This window comes from Hydractinia symbiolongicarpus, chromosome 13 (genome assembly GCF_029227915.1).
Source record: "Hydractinia symbiolongicarpus strain clone_291-10 chromosome 13, HSymV2.1, whole genome shotgun sequence".
NCBI classification, from domain to species: Eukaryota; Metazoa; Cnidaria; class Hydrozoa; order Anthoathecata; family Hydractiniidae; genus Hydractinia; species Hydractinia symbiolongicarpus.
In genome coordinates this window covers 15,040,611-15,056,053 of record NC_079887.1, presented here as the reverse complement: position 1 = coordinate 15,056,053, position 15,443 = coordinate 15,040,611, and the positions used below count along the sequence as shown (strand labels likewise).

General features: G+C 33.7%; 3 protein-coding genes across 3 annotated transcripts; all 3 read left to right on the top strand.

Moving 5' to 3' along the window:
- Positions 1-46: 46 nt before the first annotated feature.
- Positions 47-1,780, top strand: LOC130623114 (uncharacterized). The gene is made up of 3 exons (XM_057438608.1): positions 47-135; positions 265-559; positions 1,130-1,780. The coding sequence occupies exons 1-3, from the start codon at positions 47-49 to the stop codon at positions 1,778-1,780; spliced, it is 1,035 nt and encodes a 344-aa protein (XP_057294591.1).
- Positions 1,781-2,795: 1,015 nt separating this feature from the next.
- On the top strand, positions 2,796-3,765 carry LOC130623112 (uncharacterized). The gene is made up of 2 exons (XM_057438607.1): positions 2,796-3,238; positions 3,603-3,765. Exons 1-2 carry the CDS (start codon positions 2,796-2,798, stop codon positions 3,763-3,765), a joined length of 606 nt encoding a protein of 201 aa, XP_057294590.1.
- Positions 3,766-10,358: 6,593 nt separating this feature from the next.
- On the top strand, positions 10,359-15,412 carry LOC130622927 (uncharacterized). Its single transcript, XM_057438384.1, has 4 exons — positions 10,359-10,865; positions 13,038-13,408; positions 13,514-14,036; positions 14,556-15,412. Exons 1-4 carry the CDS (start codon positions 10,616-10,618, stop codon positions 15,395-15,397), a joined length of 1,986 nt encoding a protein of 661 aa, XP_057294367.1. The 5' UTR covers positions 10,359-10,615; the 3' UTR covers positions 15,398-15,412.
- Positions 15,413-15,443: the final 31 nt, after the last annotated feature.

Genomic DNA, 15,443 nt, shown 5'->3' with positions numbered 1-15,443 from the left:
AACTGTTTGGCGTAAAATCGAGGCTAAGGCTGCATAAACAAATAAGATGGCGGACGAGAACCTAAAGAAACAGGCAAACAAATCTCTAGGTCGTGAAGGTGCTACTTATGGTTGCTCAACTCGCGAGTATACTGTGTAAAATGGAGAAAGACAGTGGAATAATGTTAGTTTTTTCAATTTTCCCCGTGATTATTTTGCAAAGAGATAGTGGTGCAATTTAATTAAACGACAGGATGGCCTAGATGGTTTTAACATTACAAACAGCACTCGCTTATGTGGGAAGCACTTTGACATCAGTGTGATTTATAAACCACCAGGTGGGACACGTAAAAGACTGCTGGATGGAGCAAAGCCAATATTACATGCATGGTATGATTTTGGAAAAGATTTTAAAAAACGAAAACAACCAATGTTAATAGCGTCTTCCAGGAAAATATGCAGAATTCAGACACCATTGCAACTCAATTTTTCTGATGAAGAACTTGAAGTAACACAGACACCAGAGATATCTGAATTGGATCAAATGAAAGAAAAACTCCGAAATTTTAAAAATGATAACGTTTCTTTGAAAAATGAAAAAATAAAGTGTGAACAACTTGAACAAACAGTTAATAGTTTACATCAGGAAATAAAACATGTGCTTTAATTGAAGAGACTTTCGCGAGAGAAAATTTCGCGAGTTCGCGATTTTTCGCCATTTTCGCGAAAGTTTATCTCCCGAAAATGTGCGAGTTTCTTCATTCGCGAAAGTTTATTCAGCAAGCTATTTTATCATTTTTCACCAAAAACGCACAAAATACTTATAAATCTTATTTCAAGAAAGAAAATTTATAGCATTTTCAATTATGCTAAGAATTTTGAAGTTTTCTCTAACTAAAGAATTCTTATTCGCGAAAGTTTATCTTGCAAAAATTTGCGGGTTTCTTTATTCGCGAAAGTTAATCTCGCGAAATTTTCCGAATTTCTTCATTTGCGAAAGTTTATCTAAAAAATTTCGCACATTGCTTAAGCAGTGATAGTATCTGCAACTACTATACATGATTTCCTACTTTGGCCTCATTTCACTCAGTCTTGATATTTCTAGATGCAGGAGAGATTGGGGAAAATGTAATTCTCTTTAACAACCAAGAAACAACCTTCTGAAGGGATAGTAAGCAACGCAGTGACCACATGGGTTAATTTTATATATCTAAAGTTGGGATCAATGTGCATCTGGCCAGACAGAAAAAAAATACAAATGCTAACGCCTAGTTCAATGAAGGAAAATTTTCCAACTACAAGATGTATAATTGATTGTGTGGAATTTAAAGTTGAAGTTCCGTCATCCCTTTATGTTCATAAAATGTTGTATTCAGATTATAAGAGCCACACCACAGTAAAAGTTTTAGTTGTAATAGCTCCTGGAGGTGGGTTCACTTTTATTCCTTCAGCGTATCCTGGAAGTATTTCAGATAAAAGTATTGTGATTAAAAGTGGATTTTCACATCCTGGTTTATGGGAGAAAGCGGACAGTGTAATGACAGACAGAGGTTTCACGATTGAAGAATATTTAAAACCATTGAATGTAAAATTAATAATACCAGCTTTTTTAAAAGGACGTGGACAATTCACCACAAACGAGATTGTAAAAAGTCAACAAATTGCAAGAGAGCGAATACATGTGGAACAAATGATTCAGCGTTTTAAATGTTACCATATATTTAATGAAGTAGAACCGGTCAGCATGATGGGATCCATGAATCAAATTATTACTGTTTGTGGATTGCTGGCAAATTTTTAGAATCCTATTATAAAAAATATAACGTGATAAATATGTACATAAAATTATATATATCTATATATACGTGCTTGCTTGCAGTGAAGTAAAATATTTAATCCTTCATATATTTTTGAACCGACTCAGGGAACATTTTTGAAAACTTTGCTGCTTCAGATTGAATATTTTTCCAAAATTCTGGATCGAAATGGACACGGTCAATCACAAGACCTTTAGAGGTGTATAAAACGAAATCGCACTGTGTTTGTGTTGATAGAGCCAATTGCATTTGAATTTGATTATAGTATGTGTGTTTTTTGTTAATTTTTGTAACATCATTTTCTTTGTCGTAAACAATGCATGGGTTTTTGGCTACAAAACAAATATCTTTTGGATCAAGATCTTTGTAATGCTCACTACACTTGACTTTCAGTATACCAAATTTATTTCCATGATTAATTTTTCCATCTGGTGTTGAACCAAAAATGTAATTAACAGAATCGATTATTAGTCCACAGTCCTCCACAGTGATTGTTTCTTCTGTCGTTCTAAAATACCGTTCATACATCTGGATTGCAATTGGCTCGTAAAACTTCCCATAAGCCATTTTCATTTTGGCAACGTTATTAATTTTCTTTTCACTGAAAACAATCCCTTGTGCTAATTAGGAAAGGCCTTTTTCAGTTGTTTTTTTTAAGTCACCTATTTTGTTAAAAAGTGAAGCAGGAAATCTGCATTTCTGCATTTTTTTAATGAAACCAATCAGGGTTATCGACTTGCTCACGAGTACTTTTTTCAATGTTTTTGCCTTATTCAAAAGTTTTAATTTTTTTTCACAGGAAATCTTGTTGATGTAATCATCGAGAATACAATCATTTGGCTAAAATGGGAAATCAGGATAGTTTTCAAGCTCGACCCCAGCACCTTTTACCGTGGCGTCGAAAAGGCGCTGGCACAGGCTGGTCACGTGGGCATCAAATGAACCAGATTCTGGTTCATTTTTAATTTATGCAAATTCTGCATATTTACGATTTTGGCGATGGGCTGGGAAGATGTGGTACGTGTTTTCAAGCGGCTGAATAATGTTTTCGAAAAGTATGAAAAGTTGCCCTCGTTTATTTTGAAACCAAAACAAGTTCAATGTTTCGAGTATTTAGGAGAAGGACACCACGTTATAGCTGTTTTGCCTACTGGGTTTGGTAAATCGTTAATTTATCAACTTTTACCTGACTTTGTTCCAGAACGAAAGGCAGGCAATATTGTACTTGTTGTCTCTCCTTTAACATCAATTATTCAAGATCAGTTAGTAAATTTAAGTAAAGTAGGCATTGAATGTGGTTTCTTACAACTCGAAGACCAAGCTAATAGCCAGAGATACGAACCCTTGTTTGAGGAAGATTTGAATGATGCATCAAATTCTGTTTTTAAAATTTCAAAAAGCATTGTTGCAGGCAAATGTAAAATTTTATTTGCACATCCAGAGTCACTGTTATCAGATCAGGGAAGGAAGATATTATGATCAAAAATTAATGAGAAAAATGTTGTGGCTTGTGTGATAGACGAGGCGCATTGTGTGGAATTATGGTGAGTATAGCTAGCTAGCTAGTTTTCTTTGTATAACATAACATAACAAAAATCTACATACATAGTTATTATAAAAATAATATGCCTTAAATATAGCAACTAAATATATATAAACAAACTAATATATATTATATATCCATTTGAAAAAGTTTCACAAACAAAATATATGTATATGTATAGCTATAATAATTGAATAATATAAATTTATCACCATAATACAGTTAAGCTAAAAAATTGATGAATTACTGTATGTTATATCTAGGGGTGAAGAATTTCGTACAGAATTTCAAAACTTATCAGTTTTACAAGCATTCTTCCCTCACAGTATCATGTTAGCCTTGACTGCAACTGCTTTACCAACGAAATTACGTAATTTAAAAAAAGCTTTGAAAATAGAAAATTGCAAATCCAAATCGACTTTTTAATCAGTATCACTCACCACAAACAAAGTTGATGAAAACAACTATTTTAGAAGAAATAAAACGTGAAAACTCTAGAATAAGAATAATTTTTGTATTGTTTGTCACATTTTTTAACTGATTTTTAAGATTTGTACGACTTATGTTATTTAATCAATAAACATGTATTTTTTACCTGTTTGCTGCAGCCACCTTCAATAACAAGTACTGTATTTATTCTTTGCATTAAGGACAATTCATGCCATCTGTGCTGCATTAAAATTGAGTAAATAAAACACAATTTTATCTGTAGATCATGCTTTTCTTTTCTTGATCTTCAGTAATGAAGTCGTTTTGAGGTTGTTTTGTTTTGCCAAGTTCTTTAGGAAGTATTTTTGTGTTTGACTTTATGTCTGTTTCATTTGTTATGTTTAGTAAAGGCGTAAATTGTAGAGATTTTTTTGACTGGAAACAGTTTTTTTGGACAGGATAATTTTCATTTTTAATGTTGATTTTTTTTGGTTTTGACTGCTGGTTTGGTGAAAAAGCTGCACATCTTTTTACTGTTGTTTGCTGTTGTAAATGGATTTGTTGTTGTTGTACATTATTCTGGAAGTCAAACATTTTATTGATAAACCTGTCACACTTTGAACAAATTGTTGTAGGCAATAGTTCAAACTCGGAAACGTTTAATCCACATGTTCTGAATATTTTGTGATGTTAGGATTTTTCCTTTCCATTTTTTGAAAAAATTCTGGTCAAGTGATGTGCTGATGTTTCTTCAGCACAAATTCGACACACTCCTTTGCCACCTTTATAAACTTTTTTAGGCGTAGATGGCAACATCTTCTGCAACGAGAGATTAACAAGAAGAGCACCTGCAACACTTCACTTCTCCCTCGAGCCATATTTATGAATGCATTACCTAGCTGGCTAGCAACAACACCGACTACTTTTTAACAAAAAATATCGTATATTTGAAAGAAATTCTTACTTTAGCTAAGACATCTTTAAAAAAAGGTGGAGGAAATGAGATTAAAAAGGAAAAATAATGCTTTTTAAGGATTTAAAACCACCAACAACAACGACGCCACATCTTCCGGTGCCTTATTTGTTTATGTAGCTATCACTTTTAGGATTTTTGCTGACGCCAGCTAAAAGCGTTGCATAATTAGGGTAACGCCGTGGGCCAATCAGATGCGATACGGTGACCAGCCTGGTCCAGGGCTATTTCGCTAGAACTATCAGAAAGCGCAGCGCCGTTGAGAAGCAAATAGTCCTGGGGACGAGGTTGGATAGTTTTTTATTTGAGAATTTTCTTCGTCCTCGCTCTTTGTGTAATTGCTGTAGACCTTAAAGTCTGGAGGCATTAAAGAGCATTGATAGCTTATACAGGAACCAACCGGTGCATGTCCATACATAGTTTTTACAAATTTATTAGGATTATTGTTTATTATTTTTGAAAAGTTTTCGTTTGTTGACACTAATTGGTCCATATATTAATTTGGGTTTTTATTTTCTGCCCTAGCTTCAAATAGAGAAGACTTTATTCCCTTTTTTAACATTTTGTGTAATATCAGTTTTCTCAGCGTCTTTCCATTTATTAGTAGGTGAAACAATATTGATATCAGCAATTGGTATTTTTTCTAGCCTGTCTCTGCTTTGAGGAATAGACCACAAACACGGGTTGGAGGTACACGGCTTAGGTTCAGGAACAACAACAGATTTGTCCAACGCCCATTTAGCAAGAAGCTTCATCATTGCATATGCATGTGAGCATGTACCCACTTTTCCTGCAGGACACTGACAATGTGCATGACTGGTGCTATGATCATTATTGTCAATCGCTATAAAGAATCCATCTATCTTTTTTTTCAAACTTGCCGCACAAAAACCTTTAACACAAAATATGTTTTCATTTTCTTTTGTGTGTACTGATAATTCATCAACATAATTTTTAGCAAAGAATTGGTTACCTCGAATAAATGGTTTTTTAATAGGAACTGCATTATAAACGATGTATTTATTAGTTTTATTTTGATATGATTCGATATCTATTACTGTTAAAGATGGTAATTTTGACAATGACTTTGACCATCCAGCTGAATTTGTTGCATTGCATATTTCACATGGTCTCAAAAGTATGTTCATTTTTTCAGCCTTTTTTTTAACCCACCTCTTATCCTCAGTAGGGTCTACAACATTGATGTGTGTCTTTAACTCAAAGTACTTCAGCACTCTAAGAGGAAATTTTTTATTTCAGTATTATATATATATTATATATATATAGCCATATATTTAAATATTTGCACTTGATATATAAAAAGGTTTTTAGCTTTTCATATATATTTATACGCACATTATGAATATACTCCAAACATCAAAAATTATGTGTGCTAAATACAGTCAGCATATATATAAATTATAGTTATGCATGCCTTGCTTGTGCATCTTTTAATGTCTCAATTTTCCTTAAACTATCCCCACGGTATAAAAGCAACGTTTTCAAATGTGATTGAGTACAACGACTTAAATTTTCTATATCAACATGCACACATTCATCATCAATATCATCCTCTTCTAACAGTACTGAATCGGTATCTAAAGTTTCAGAATTTTAGCTAGCTGGCATTTATCAAGTTACACACAAACAAATTGTTTTTATGTCCTAAAAAAAACTATATACACAGCCAAAAAGACAAGACTATAGCGAAAAAACATGACAAGTTGCTATCTAGATAAACAAACTTACCCACAAGATTATCGTTAAAGTATTCAAAAAAATCTTCTACTACTAATTCTTGTTTCATAGCTAGTAGTATTAATACTACTAAAAACCAAAAGTAAAATTTTAAAACGTTTAAATATAACCGGCAAACTTGAAATTGATCAGACAGGACAGACTTTTCTTCTCTAGTCGAACAGCTAACAATTGGCAATTTGAGTTATTTTAGTTGTCATATCTTCGTTTTATTATGGGGATTGTTATAAACACACGCAAAATTATATACATATTACACGGCAAAATATATATTCTCTATTATAGCGTGAACCTGATAATTTTATTCAACTTTGTTGTACCCGGCTTAAAAGAAAGAGTTTTTTTAGCAGCCCTGGCCTCAATTCCATGCGTAGTCTCATTTTCGTATTGAATTTATGAATAGGTGTATTGTTTTATTCCCATGCTATACAGCGTTTCTTCATCTGTTTTTCTGCAACGCAATAAAAATTCATTCATGGAGGAAAAATAGGAGCTGGCGCACAGAATCTGAATCTATTTTGTGCCCGCGCTCCAAGGACAATTTTTGTTGTATATCAATTTTTCATGCTCAATCGTGCTTCCACCATTTGAAGCTTGTTGCAACTCATCTTTTCTGTATAATCGCTGCTTTTATGTTTTTTTCTCTCTCAACTGTTTTCTCATTGGTTTGTTATATAACCATGCGCACAAACAGCATAAAACCTTGCAGAATACAATCCTTGGTTCCTCAAAATACGTTTCTGCTGCATTCAATGGCAAATCTTACATAACAGGCGCATGAAATTCTTTTTTTCTCGCACCCCTTGTCTTTCGTTTCTTGTCAAACTTTAAATACGGCCTCAGCTTAAGTTTAGACCTTCTCATAAAAAAGGTGTATTAGACCAAAGACTTGTTTGCGTAGTTAATAATTTTAGAGAGTAAATATATTGTATTTATTTGTTAATCTCTAAGTAAAAACAATGTTAATAGTCTGCTGAAGGTTATGTTCTTTCAGGACGTTTAGAATTTTTTTTTTTTAATTCAGGGGCGAAAAGGACACTCGACGCAGCATACGATTTACTAATTGAAAAATTCGATCCATTTAGTCGGTTTCAGTAGACAAAAAGGTATTGTTTTTCTTATAATTTTTTCTGCATGACTTGGCTGTTTTTCTTGCAAAGTTTCATTTTGTACGTAATGATTCACGCTAAGGATAAGGTCCAAGATTTCTGTTTATACAAATCATCAAGGCTCTATTTTTAAACTTTTAAAAATAATACTGGTGCTCTATAATCAGACACAAAATCAAAATAATCTGTAGTAATCATTTTACAACATTTTTCCTGAAATTGAATGTCAAATTAAAAGTCGTGTTGTTCCATACTCTAAGAATAATTGAACTTTTTCCAACTTTTTTTTCTCCAATCCATATTTCGTTGTGGCTGAGTTGAACGAATAGCGATATCAGTGGTGAGTAAGAAAAATGTTGATATTCAGTCATAAATTGAGGTTGTTTTCCAGTTCAGGTAAATTTTCCGCGGAATGGAAGGGACAAAATCAGAACAGAACAGAACAGAAAAGAACAGTTTTTCTGCTGGCAATTTCCACTTTATATTATTGCGCACATTTCGATACAGAAAGTAAAAACGCACTTAGCGTAATTCTCACGAGATAAAATAATCTACTCACATTCCGTATATCCCGCGCATAAACAGTTTGTTTTTCGCCGCCTCTAGCTCGACTTTTGTGAAGCCTCTAAAGTCGAAAACCAACAGCCGTTCTGTAGCCCACTTTAGCTAAATAATTCTCTACCTGCTGTTCCCTGGCACAACGCAAAGAAAAAGTTCAACTCGATTCTACTTTACCGGAACCGAACTGAAAGAAAAATCTTCCACTAAGTTGATGTAAACATTTAAAGTATGCTTAGAAATATTTCTGTTCCTATCTGTTCCGTTCCGCGGAAAATATTCTTCAAGAGGAAAAGAGCTTTAAGGTGGTTCCCCTAGAAAAAGTTTCTAAATTTCAAGAATTGTCATTTAACTGTTTTCTGGCGGCAAATTTATCCTAGAATACCGTGGCAAGTAGTGCTTATGACAAGTTTAGGTTTTTGTTGCGCATTCTGCCACTTTTTCCAACCAACCGCAAATATAAGTGTATAGCAACGCCCATAGCAACCATTTTCGCATTTTTAGACAGCTTTCTTGCCCCTCCGTCCATGTTTAATTCCTTCCAATAGCTAGGTGATAGGGCCTCCTAAGACATTATATGAAAGTTCTGAATATTAAATGTGGTGTTCCACGAGCATTCAGAAAGCTATCTTTGCTGCTTTTCATGTCGAAACCTTTTGTCGATCCAGCTTGCTTTCTTGCCCCTCCGTCGATGTTTAATTCCTTCCAATAGCTAGGTAATACTTTACGGCCTCCTAAGACATTATATGACAGTTCTGAATATTAAATGTCGTGTTCCACAAGCATTCAGAAAGCTATTTTTGGTGCTTTTAGTACACCATTTGTCGATCCACAAGTCAAGAATGTTCATAAATAATCTTTAAATAAGTTTTTTGCCGTTTAAATTCGGAATTCACGCGAAACAAGAATTGTAAAGCGTGAGTTGAAGCACTCACGCTTTACAATTTCTTCTGTGGATGCAGGTATTAGTACCACCAGTTATTTTGTCGAGATATTAATGTTTCGCCCTGTTTTTCTGTCGTCCAAAAAATACCGCATCAGTTCTCTGGAAGACGAGTCAGCCTTGCGAAAATGCGCTTCACTCAATCCATACACGTGGCCCTGGAGGAACAAAAGTAGCCAAAAAGGCGCTTAAAATAACGCATGTTATTCAGTTATTTGGTTACGCGCCGAACAGCAAAATGTCATATTTTGCCTATACTTTTCCTAGCAACGTGTAACCATGGTAACCAATCACCGAAATTTTTCACTTAATTTTGTCGCACCGTCACATACTATGATATCCTCATCAAGTATCTTCAGAAAAGACAATCCTCTGCGATACAGTTTTTTTCTAGGGAAACCGCCTTAAAGTAAAATAACATTATTTTTTAAACACAATATGCTGAGCATGATTCCCATATTTTAAATATTCAATGTTTTCACTCTTCTTCAAAGCAAATCAAATAGCGTGAGTTATTGTTTGATTGTTTACTGTAAGAAAAAGTAAATATTCTGTTCAAGATCAAACGGTTATGGAGAAAATATAATTGAGAATTGTTTTATAAATAAAGGGGGGGTAAATTAAAAGATATAGACATTTTACCCATTACTGAAATACAATCTTTACATATGAAAGTTGACTCCGTGTCTTCCGGGTTTTTTTAAAAATAACAAACAATTTTTTTTATCTTTTTTGCTTCTGTAGAAGTGCATCTCAAACTTATTCAGCAAACAAAACCCCCGTGTTATCTCAACAGTGTATTTTCTTTGTATGTTTTATAATGGTCCATTAAATAAGCATAGATACCATTTATCGTATTGGTTGTACATCGGCAAAAAAAGGTAATGTTTATTTCGTCAAGCACATGTTTTCATATGTTTTTGTTATTTTTATAATTAACATTTTTCTTTCATTTCGTCTTTTATTGTGACCTTTTAAATTAATATGATTTTTGTTATAACTGGTTGTTGCACGTGGATAATTTACAGGCATCGTTAAATTATATCGCATTTGCTATTTGGGCAAAAAAGATTTCGTGAAAAAAGGCAAGAAGCCTCACCCTACACCCTGTTAGAATTTTTTGAACATGCGCACCCATTTAGGTAGGTAGAAAATATACACAACAGACCATAGTAATCGAAGAAAAACTTCCCAAGATAAGAAATATTTGCCTTAAATCGATGATTTTTTTAAAACATGGAGAGAATATAGTTAAAAAAAACTAATTTCAGTTCGGTTTTGAAAGTGTGTTTGAAAAATCTTTGGTTTTCACCATTAGTACCTATCTCGCTCTAAATGGTTTTACCTACAAAGATGCGCGCGTGTGTACAAAAATCTTCAAACATTTTTTAAACTTTGGTAACCATTGGCAAGTCACTCGTTCTACGTTTGAGTTGACTGTATTTACTTAAGACTTCCCCTGCTTAAATAGGGTTGAAAAAGCACTTCATTCTGTTTGTAGCGATTATGCATAAATCGGTTACTATCTACTGTGTTCTTACGTGGTGGCTATTGGTACAGTGCAAAACTACAAAAAAAGTTAATCCTCCAGCAGTGCATCATAATGAATATGAAGTGGTTGATTTTATGCAAGCCGTGTCATTGAAAAACAAGAAAGAAATGGCTCAGCAAACTGTGAGCAGTAAACAGTCAGAGGTAAAAGAGAGGAAGGGAACTCAACACAAGAAAACTATAAATAAAACAACACACACAAAAGGTTTGCAACGTTTTTTCTTCATTTATTGAAGGGTCAGCTAAGGAGTATACCAGTATTTTTTTTTTTTAAGTGATACGATTAAGTAAGTTTTGTGAGGAACAGGAAATTCGGGAATTTGCGAAACATTAGAATGTAAAGAGATTCTTCTTGTGAGTTGGAGCCTCAGCGTGGGTTAAAACTATCCATGCAATTACCCCCTATGCATGTTTAGGATAAATTAACGCATTGTTAAGACGCTATCAAGTGATATATAACAAGATTGAGGGCATTTCTTTGCGCCGGGCTGGAGTGAAAATATAAGCGGTTAATACCTTAATGCTTATGGTAAAAATATTGGCAATTTTGATATGCCTTTTATTCCATTAATACCTATTATTTTGATTTTTCTTTTTTGGGGTAGCCATGCGTTTCTTTAAATTTTGTTTTCTAAGCTACTTCATACACAAGAAACCTCTAACTTTTGAATCAATTTATGAACAGCGAACTAGTTATCTGGAATTTAAAAAGTCAGTATTTAGCCATTTTGACTTAGTTTACATCCTCACATTTATATAAACTAGTCGGTGGCCCTTACCGCATTTCGTGTGTTTTGCTACTGCAGTTACCATTTCCGTGACAGACAGGCGTATACGGATATTATAATATAGATATAATACGCCATTTCAAATTGCAAAGTATTAGCTCAGTACAAGCCTGCATTAAATGTTCAATTAGATGTTTGGCCATTAAATTTGTTTAAAAATAGTTCAACATAGAAAAAGAACACGAAGTCGATTTCATACAGTATAATAGGTGAAAAAGGAAAGATTTTCTAATTAAGATATTACTTTAGCTTGCTAGCTAGCTAGCTAGCTAGTTAGCTAGCTAGCTAGTTAGCTACTGACCACATTTTGGCTGCAACGTGCATACGTTGCAGCCAAAATGTTAAAGTTGGTTTGTTTAACATTTATGCATGGTTAAAAATACTTTGAAATGTTCCCTAAAATGTAAAAACGTGAAAAAAACAAATATTTTTAAAAAAGGGACCACTAAAGTGGCTACCAAAATGCCATTCCGTGCTTTCAATTTTCAGAAGAACTTGGAATACTTAGGCTGACGCAACCTTATGTCCTTAGGTTTTAAAAAGCGAGAGTTATACTGTGATTATAACTGTATCAAAAGTGTTGGTTTCTAAAAAATATAGAAAGGGTTACATTGCTACACAGACGTATACGGATCTAATAACTGTTTTACGGCTTTAGCCAGTAGAATTTTAAAAAGGGCTCCTTTTTGTCGCCGTTTTTACTACCGAGACTAGTGAAGCACGGAAGGATGCCGGTCTAGAGTAGCGGTACATAAGTTATAAGTTTTTCAGTGTTGGGAGTATTTGCTCAACAGTACTTCCAACAGCTAAAATTCTTTTTAAAAAATAAAATAAATTAAAAATAGTTGTATTATTGATTTTTACGTTTTATTTGAATCATTCCGTAATACGCCGTAGAACTTCCTGGTGAAACGGCTGTTTTATTTTGATGTTAATTTTATTTTAAAACTAAAATTTTGTATAAAAAAGTGAAGAAGCTATCTAAAAACGACGAAATTATATGTAACTAGCTATAAGGTTTCTGTTTTTATTAAATTTATCAGCGAGCTACTACTAAAGATTTCTAACAATATAAGAACAAAACTGAGCAAATAATATTACACATTCCATGGCTTTTTTTGTTGCCATATGGTAAATCATCAAACACAAATCTCATGGGAAATACAGCTGGTAAATCATCAAAAATAGTAATATTGACTACTGTTTTTGTCTGTGGTTTCATTAGGAGAATAAGTTGCAGAACTTTCTTCTAACGTTTTTAAAAATCTGGTAATTATTCGACGTTTTTGTTAATAAATTGTTTAGTAAAATGTCTCCTAAAATATCGTCATTCTTTATGTTTTTAATGGACTCAAATATGTTTACCAAGATTTGTCTTGTTTTCACGCACGCAACATTTTACAGAATGTATATTCGTGAAAGGTTCACCTTTTTGTGCTTTGAATTCAAGTATGCACAAAGAATAACACATTGTTTCCCGTCGACATTTCAATTATTTATGCAACACTGTGTAACAAAACAAAAAGGTTTTGTGCTTTTGAAAAATGACTAGTTTTGGTGACTGATATTCTTTAACTCATTTGTTTAAGGAAATATAGTGGAAGCTGCAAAACGTGATGCTTCTGGTCAAGCCGTGGTTCAATTCTTAGATGGTTTAGCACATAATACACAAACAGTAACATCTTTTGGCAATTGCGCTGTTACGAAACAGTCAACAAGCACGGATTGTAAAGCTGAGTACAAACCTAATGGGGACTGTTCATTCCTTGCTGCATTTCAAGGTATCTTTAAGGATTTGTCACAAGAAAAAATGGCAAAATTTATGCGTGCTGGAATGTCAAGAAACATTATTCAAGGAAACAAATTTAAAATAACCGCCAACAGCAAGATTAAGATTACCACATGTGACAACAGAAAGAAATTGATCTTGTATGGGTTTGGTGCGGATTCCGTATCACCTGTATGTTATTTTTCTTGCTCTTTAAGATTTTATAGTCATAACTGGACTTCCAATCCTATTTTGCAAATCGCAGGATAAAAACGTTATGCTTTTATACTGATTTAGCTTCCTTGGCTAACCTTACGAGCCGTGACAATGAAAAGAGCATTCGTATTTTACGAAGATATGGCTAACAAAGACAATGTTGAAGATTGGACCGGACTTGGTTTTGCAGGATCAGCTACCACAGACTTGTCTGGTGGAGATGCTAGAGTCAAAATTCTAAAGGAATTGAAAAGAAACCAAGGAGGAGATGCTGATGTTGTCCTTTCTATTGATACAGAAAGAAACGACATTACTGTTGTACACTTTCTAACCTGGTTAGGTCAAGATGTATCTTCTTTGTATCCTGAGACAGGGATTGATGCCTCTGTAATGGAAATTGACACCACACACGTAGAAAAGGGAGATGGACCATTGGTTAAAGTGATTTTAGGAAATGAAAACTTGTGGGAAGCGTTTGTAACTGGAAAAGCTAGGGGAAGTTCATTACTTGAGAATGCTGACAAGTTTTTCGTTTATTGTAAAAATGGAGATATGGATCGAATTGGTCAAGTTGCGTGTGCTGTTCTGGCAAAGTTTACACCAGGTAAATAACCTGCCCTATTTTTTATTAATTTTTTTGTCAGCATATAACTTTGTAGAAACTCTTTTGATGTTACTATTTCTTAATGTTAATTGCAAACGTTTTTCTGATCTTACCGAAGTCTTAAACTATTTTATACAGAAGTAGGACTTTTATTCACAGTAGCTAAAACTAAAAATAAAATCAAAATGCACCCAGGGGACCCACAATTGTATAATCTGCGAGGTTGCACAAAGGGAAAATTTGAACTTTTTCTTACCATAAAGAAGAGAACGAGGATATTTTACGAAATTTTCTTTCGTTCTATTTTTCTAAATTTTATTTTCACATCACAATGAAGCTTTAAAAATCGATAGAAAAAGTTTTTCTTTACAGCTCACCTATGAAGTATGAAATTATATAAACTAAACATTGAGATACATCTATTTTATTTATTTTATATTTTTGATAATAGGTTGCACCAAAAAATTGGAAATTAAGTTAGGATTTTAGAAGTAAGATAAGTAAAATTTTTTTTTATAGGATCATTTCAATGGGGACTGACAACAAGTGGATTTGATGTAGATGCCAGTGCTTTAACTAGACCAATTCTGGAAGCTATGAAAGAGAGTGGTGCTCTACTGTTTCAATCTTCACGAGATGGTTTTCAAACCGTTGCTGATGAAGAAGTTGAGAAAGAAATCTCGCCATACGCTCATGCGATAGAAAATGGAACAAATGTTGTGACAGAATATGAAGCAAGCCCAGAAATGTGTGTAAGATTCCGTTTAAATAACTTCCAAACAAAGTTTCCTGAATTTGAATCAAAAGAACCCCTTAACACACTTATTGCCCACGTCTGTCCATTTCGGCAAGAGGTTCGACTCCATTTACCAAAGATCGCTGCAAACGATGTCGCTAAATATAGTAGTTTGACCATGCTTGTGGTAAGAGACATTCCAGGTCCTGAGTTTGGTATTAGGAATAACGCCTATGTTAAGATTAAGAACATTGTAATACGCCGCACAGAAGTTTGCCAGTCTTTTACATTGGATGGAAAATATCAAATGCTCAACAAGGAAGGTGCAGTTGAAATAAAAGATATTACATTCAAGCAATGTTATGATGGATCAATATGGTCGCTCTCTGGAAATGGAAAGGAAACCATTTTGAACGCACAGGCGGATGTACAGGTAATTCAAAAAAGCACACGTTTCGCCATCACAGGAACGTTAAACATCTTCGATGCTAAAATGATACAAGAACAAACAGGTACAAGTTATCTAAAGCCAGCTTTGCAATCAGATTTGATTAATTTGATGGAGTTCCCGATGTCCGATCTTCGATTTGAAGCCTTTTTTAAGAAACGAAATCAACTGTTGTAAGTATATTAATGAATTGTTTAAATTCAAAAAAAAGAGTGTGTAACAA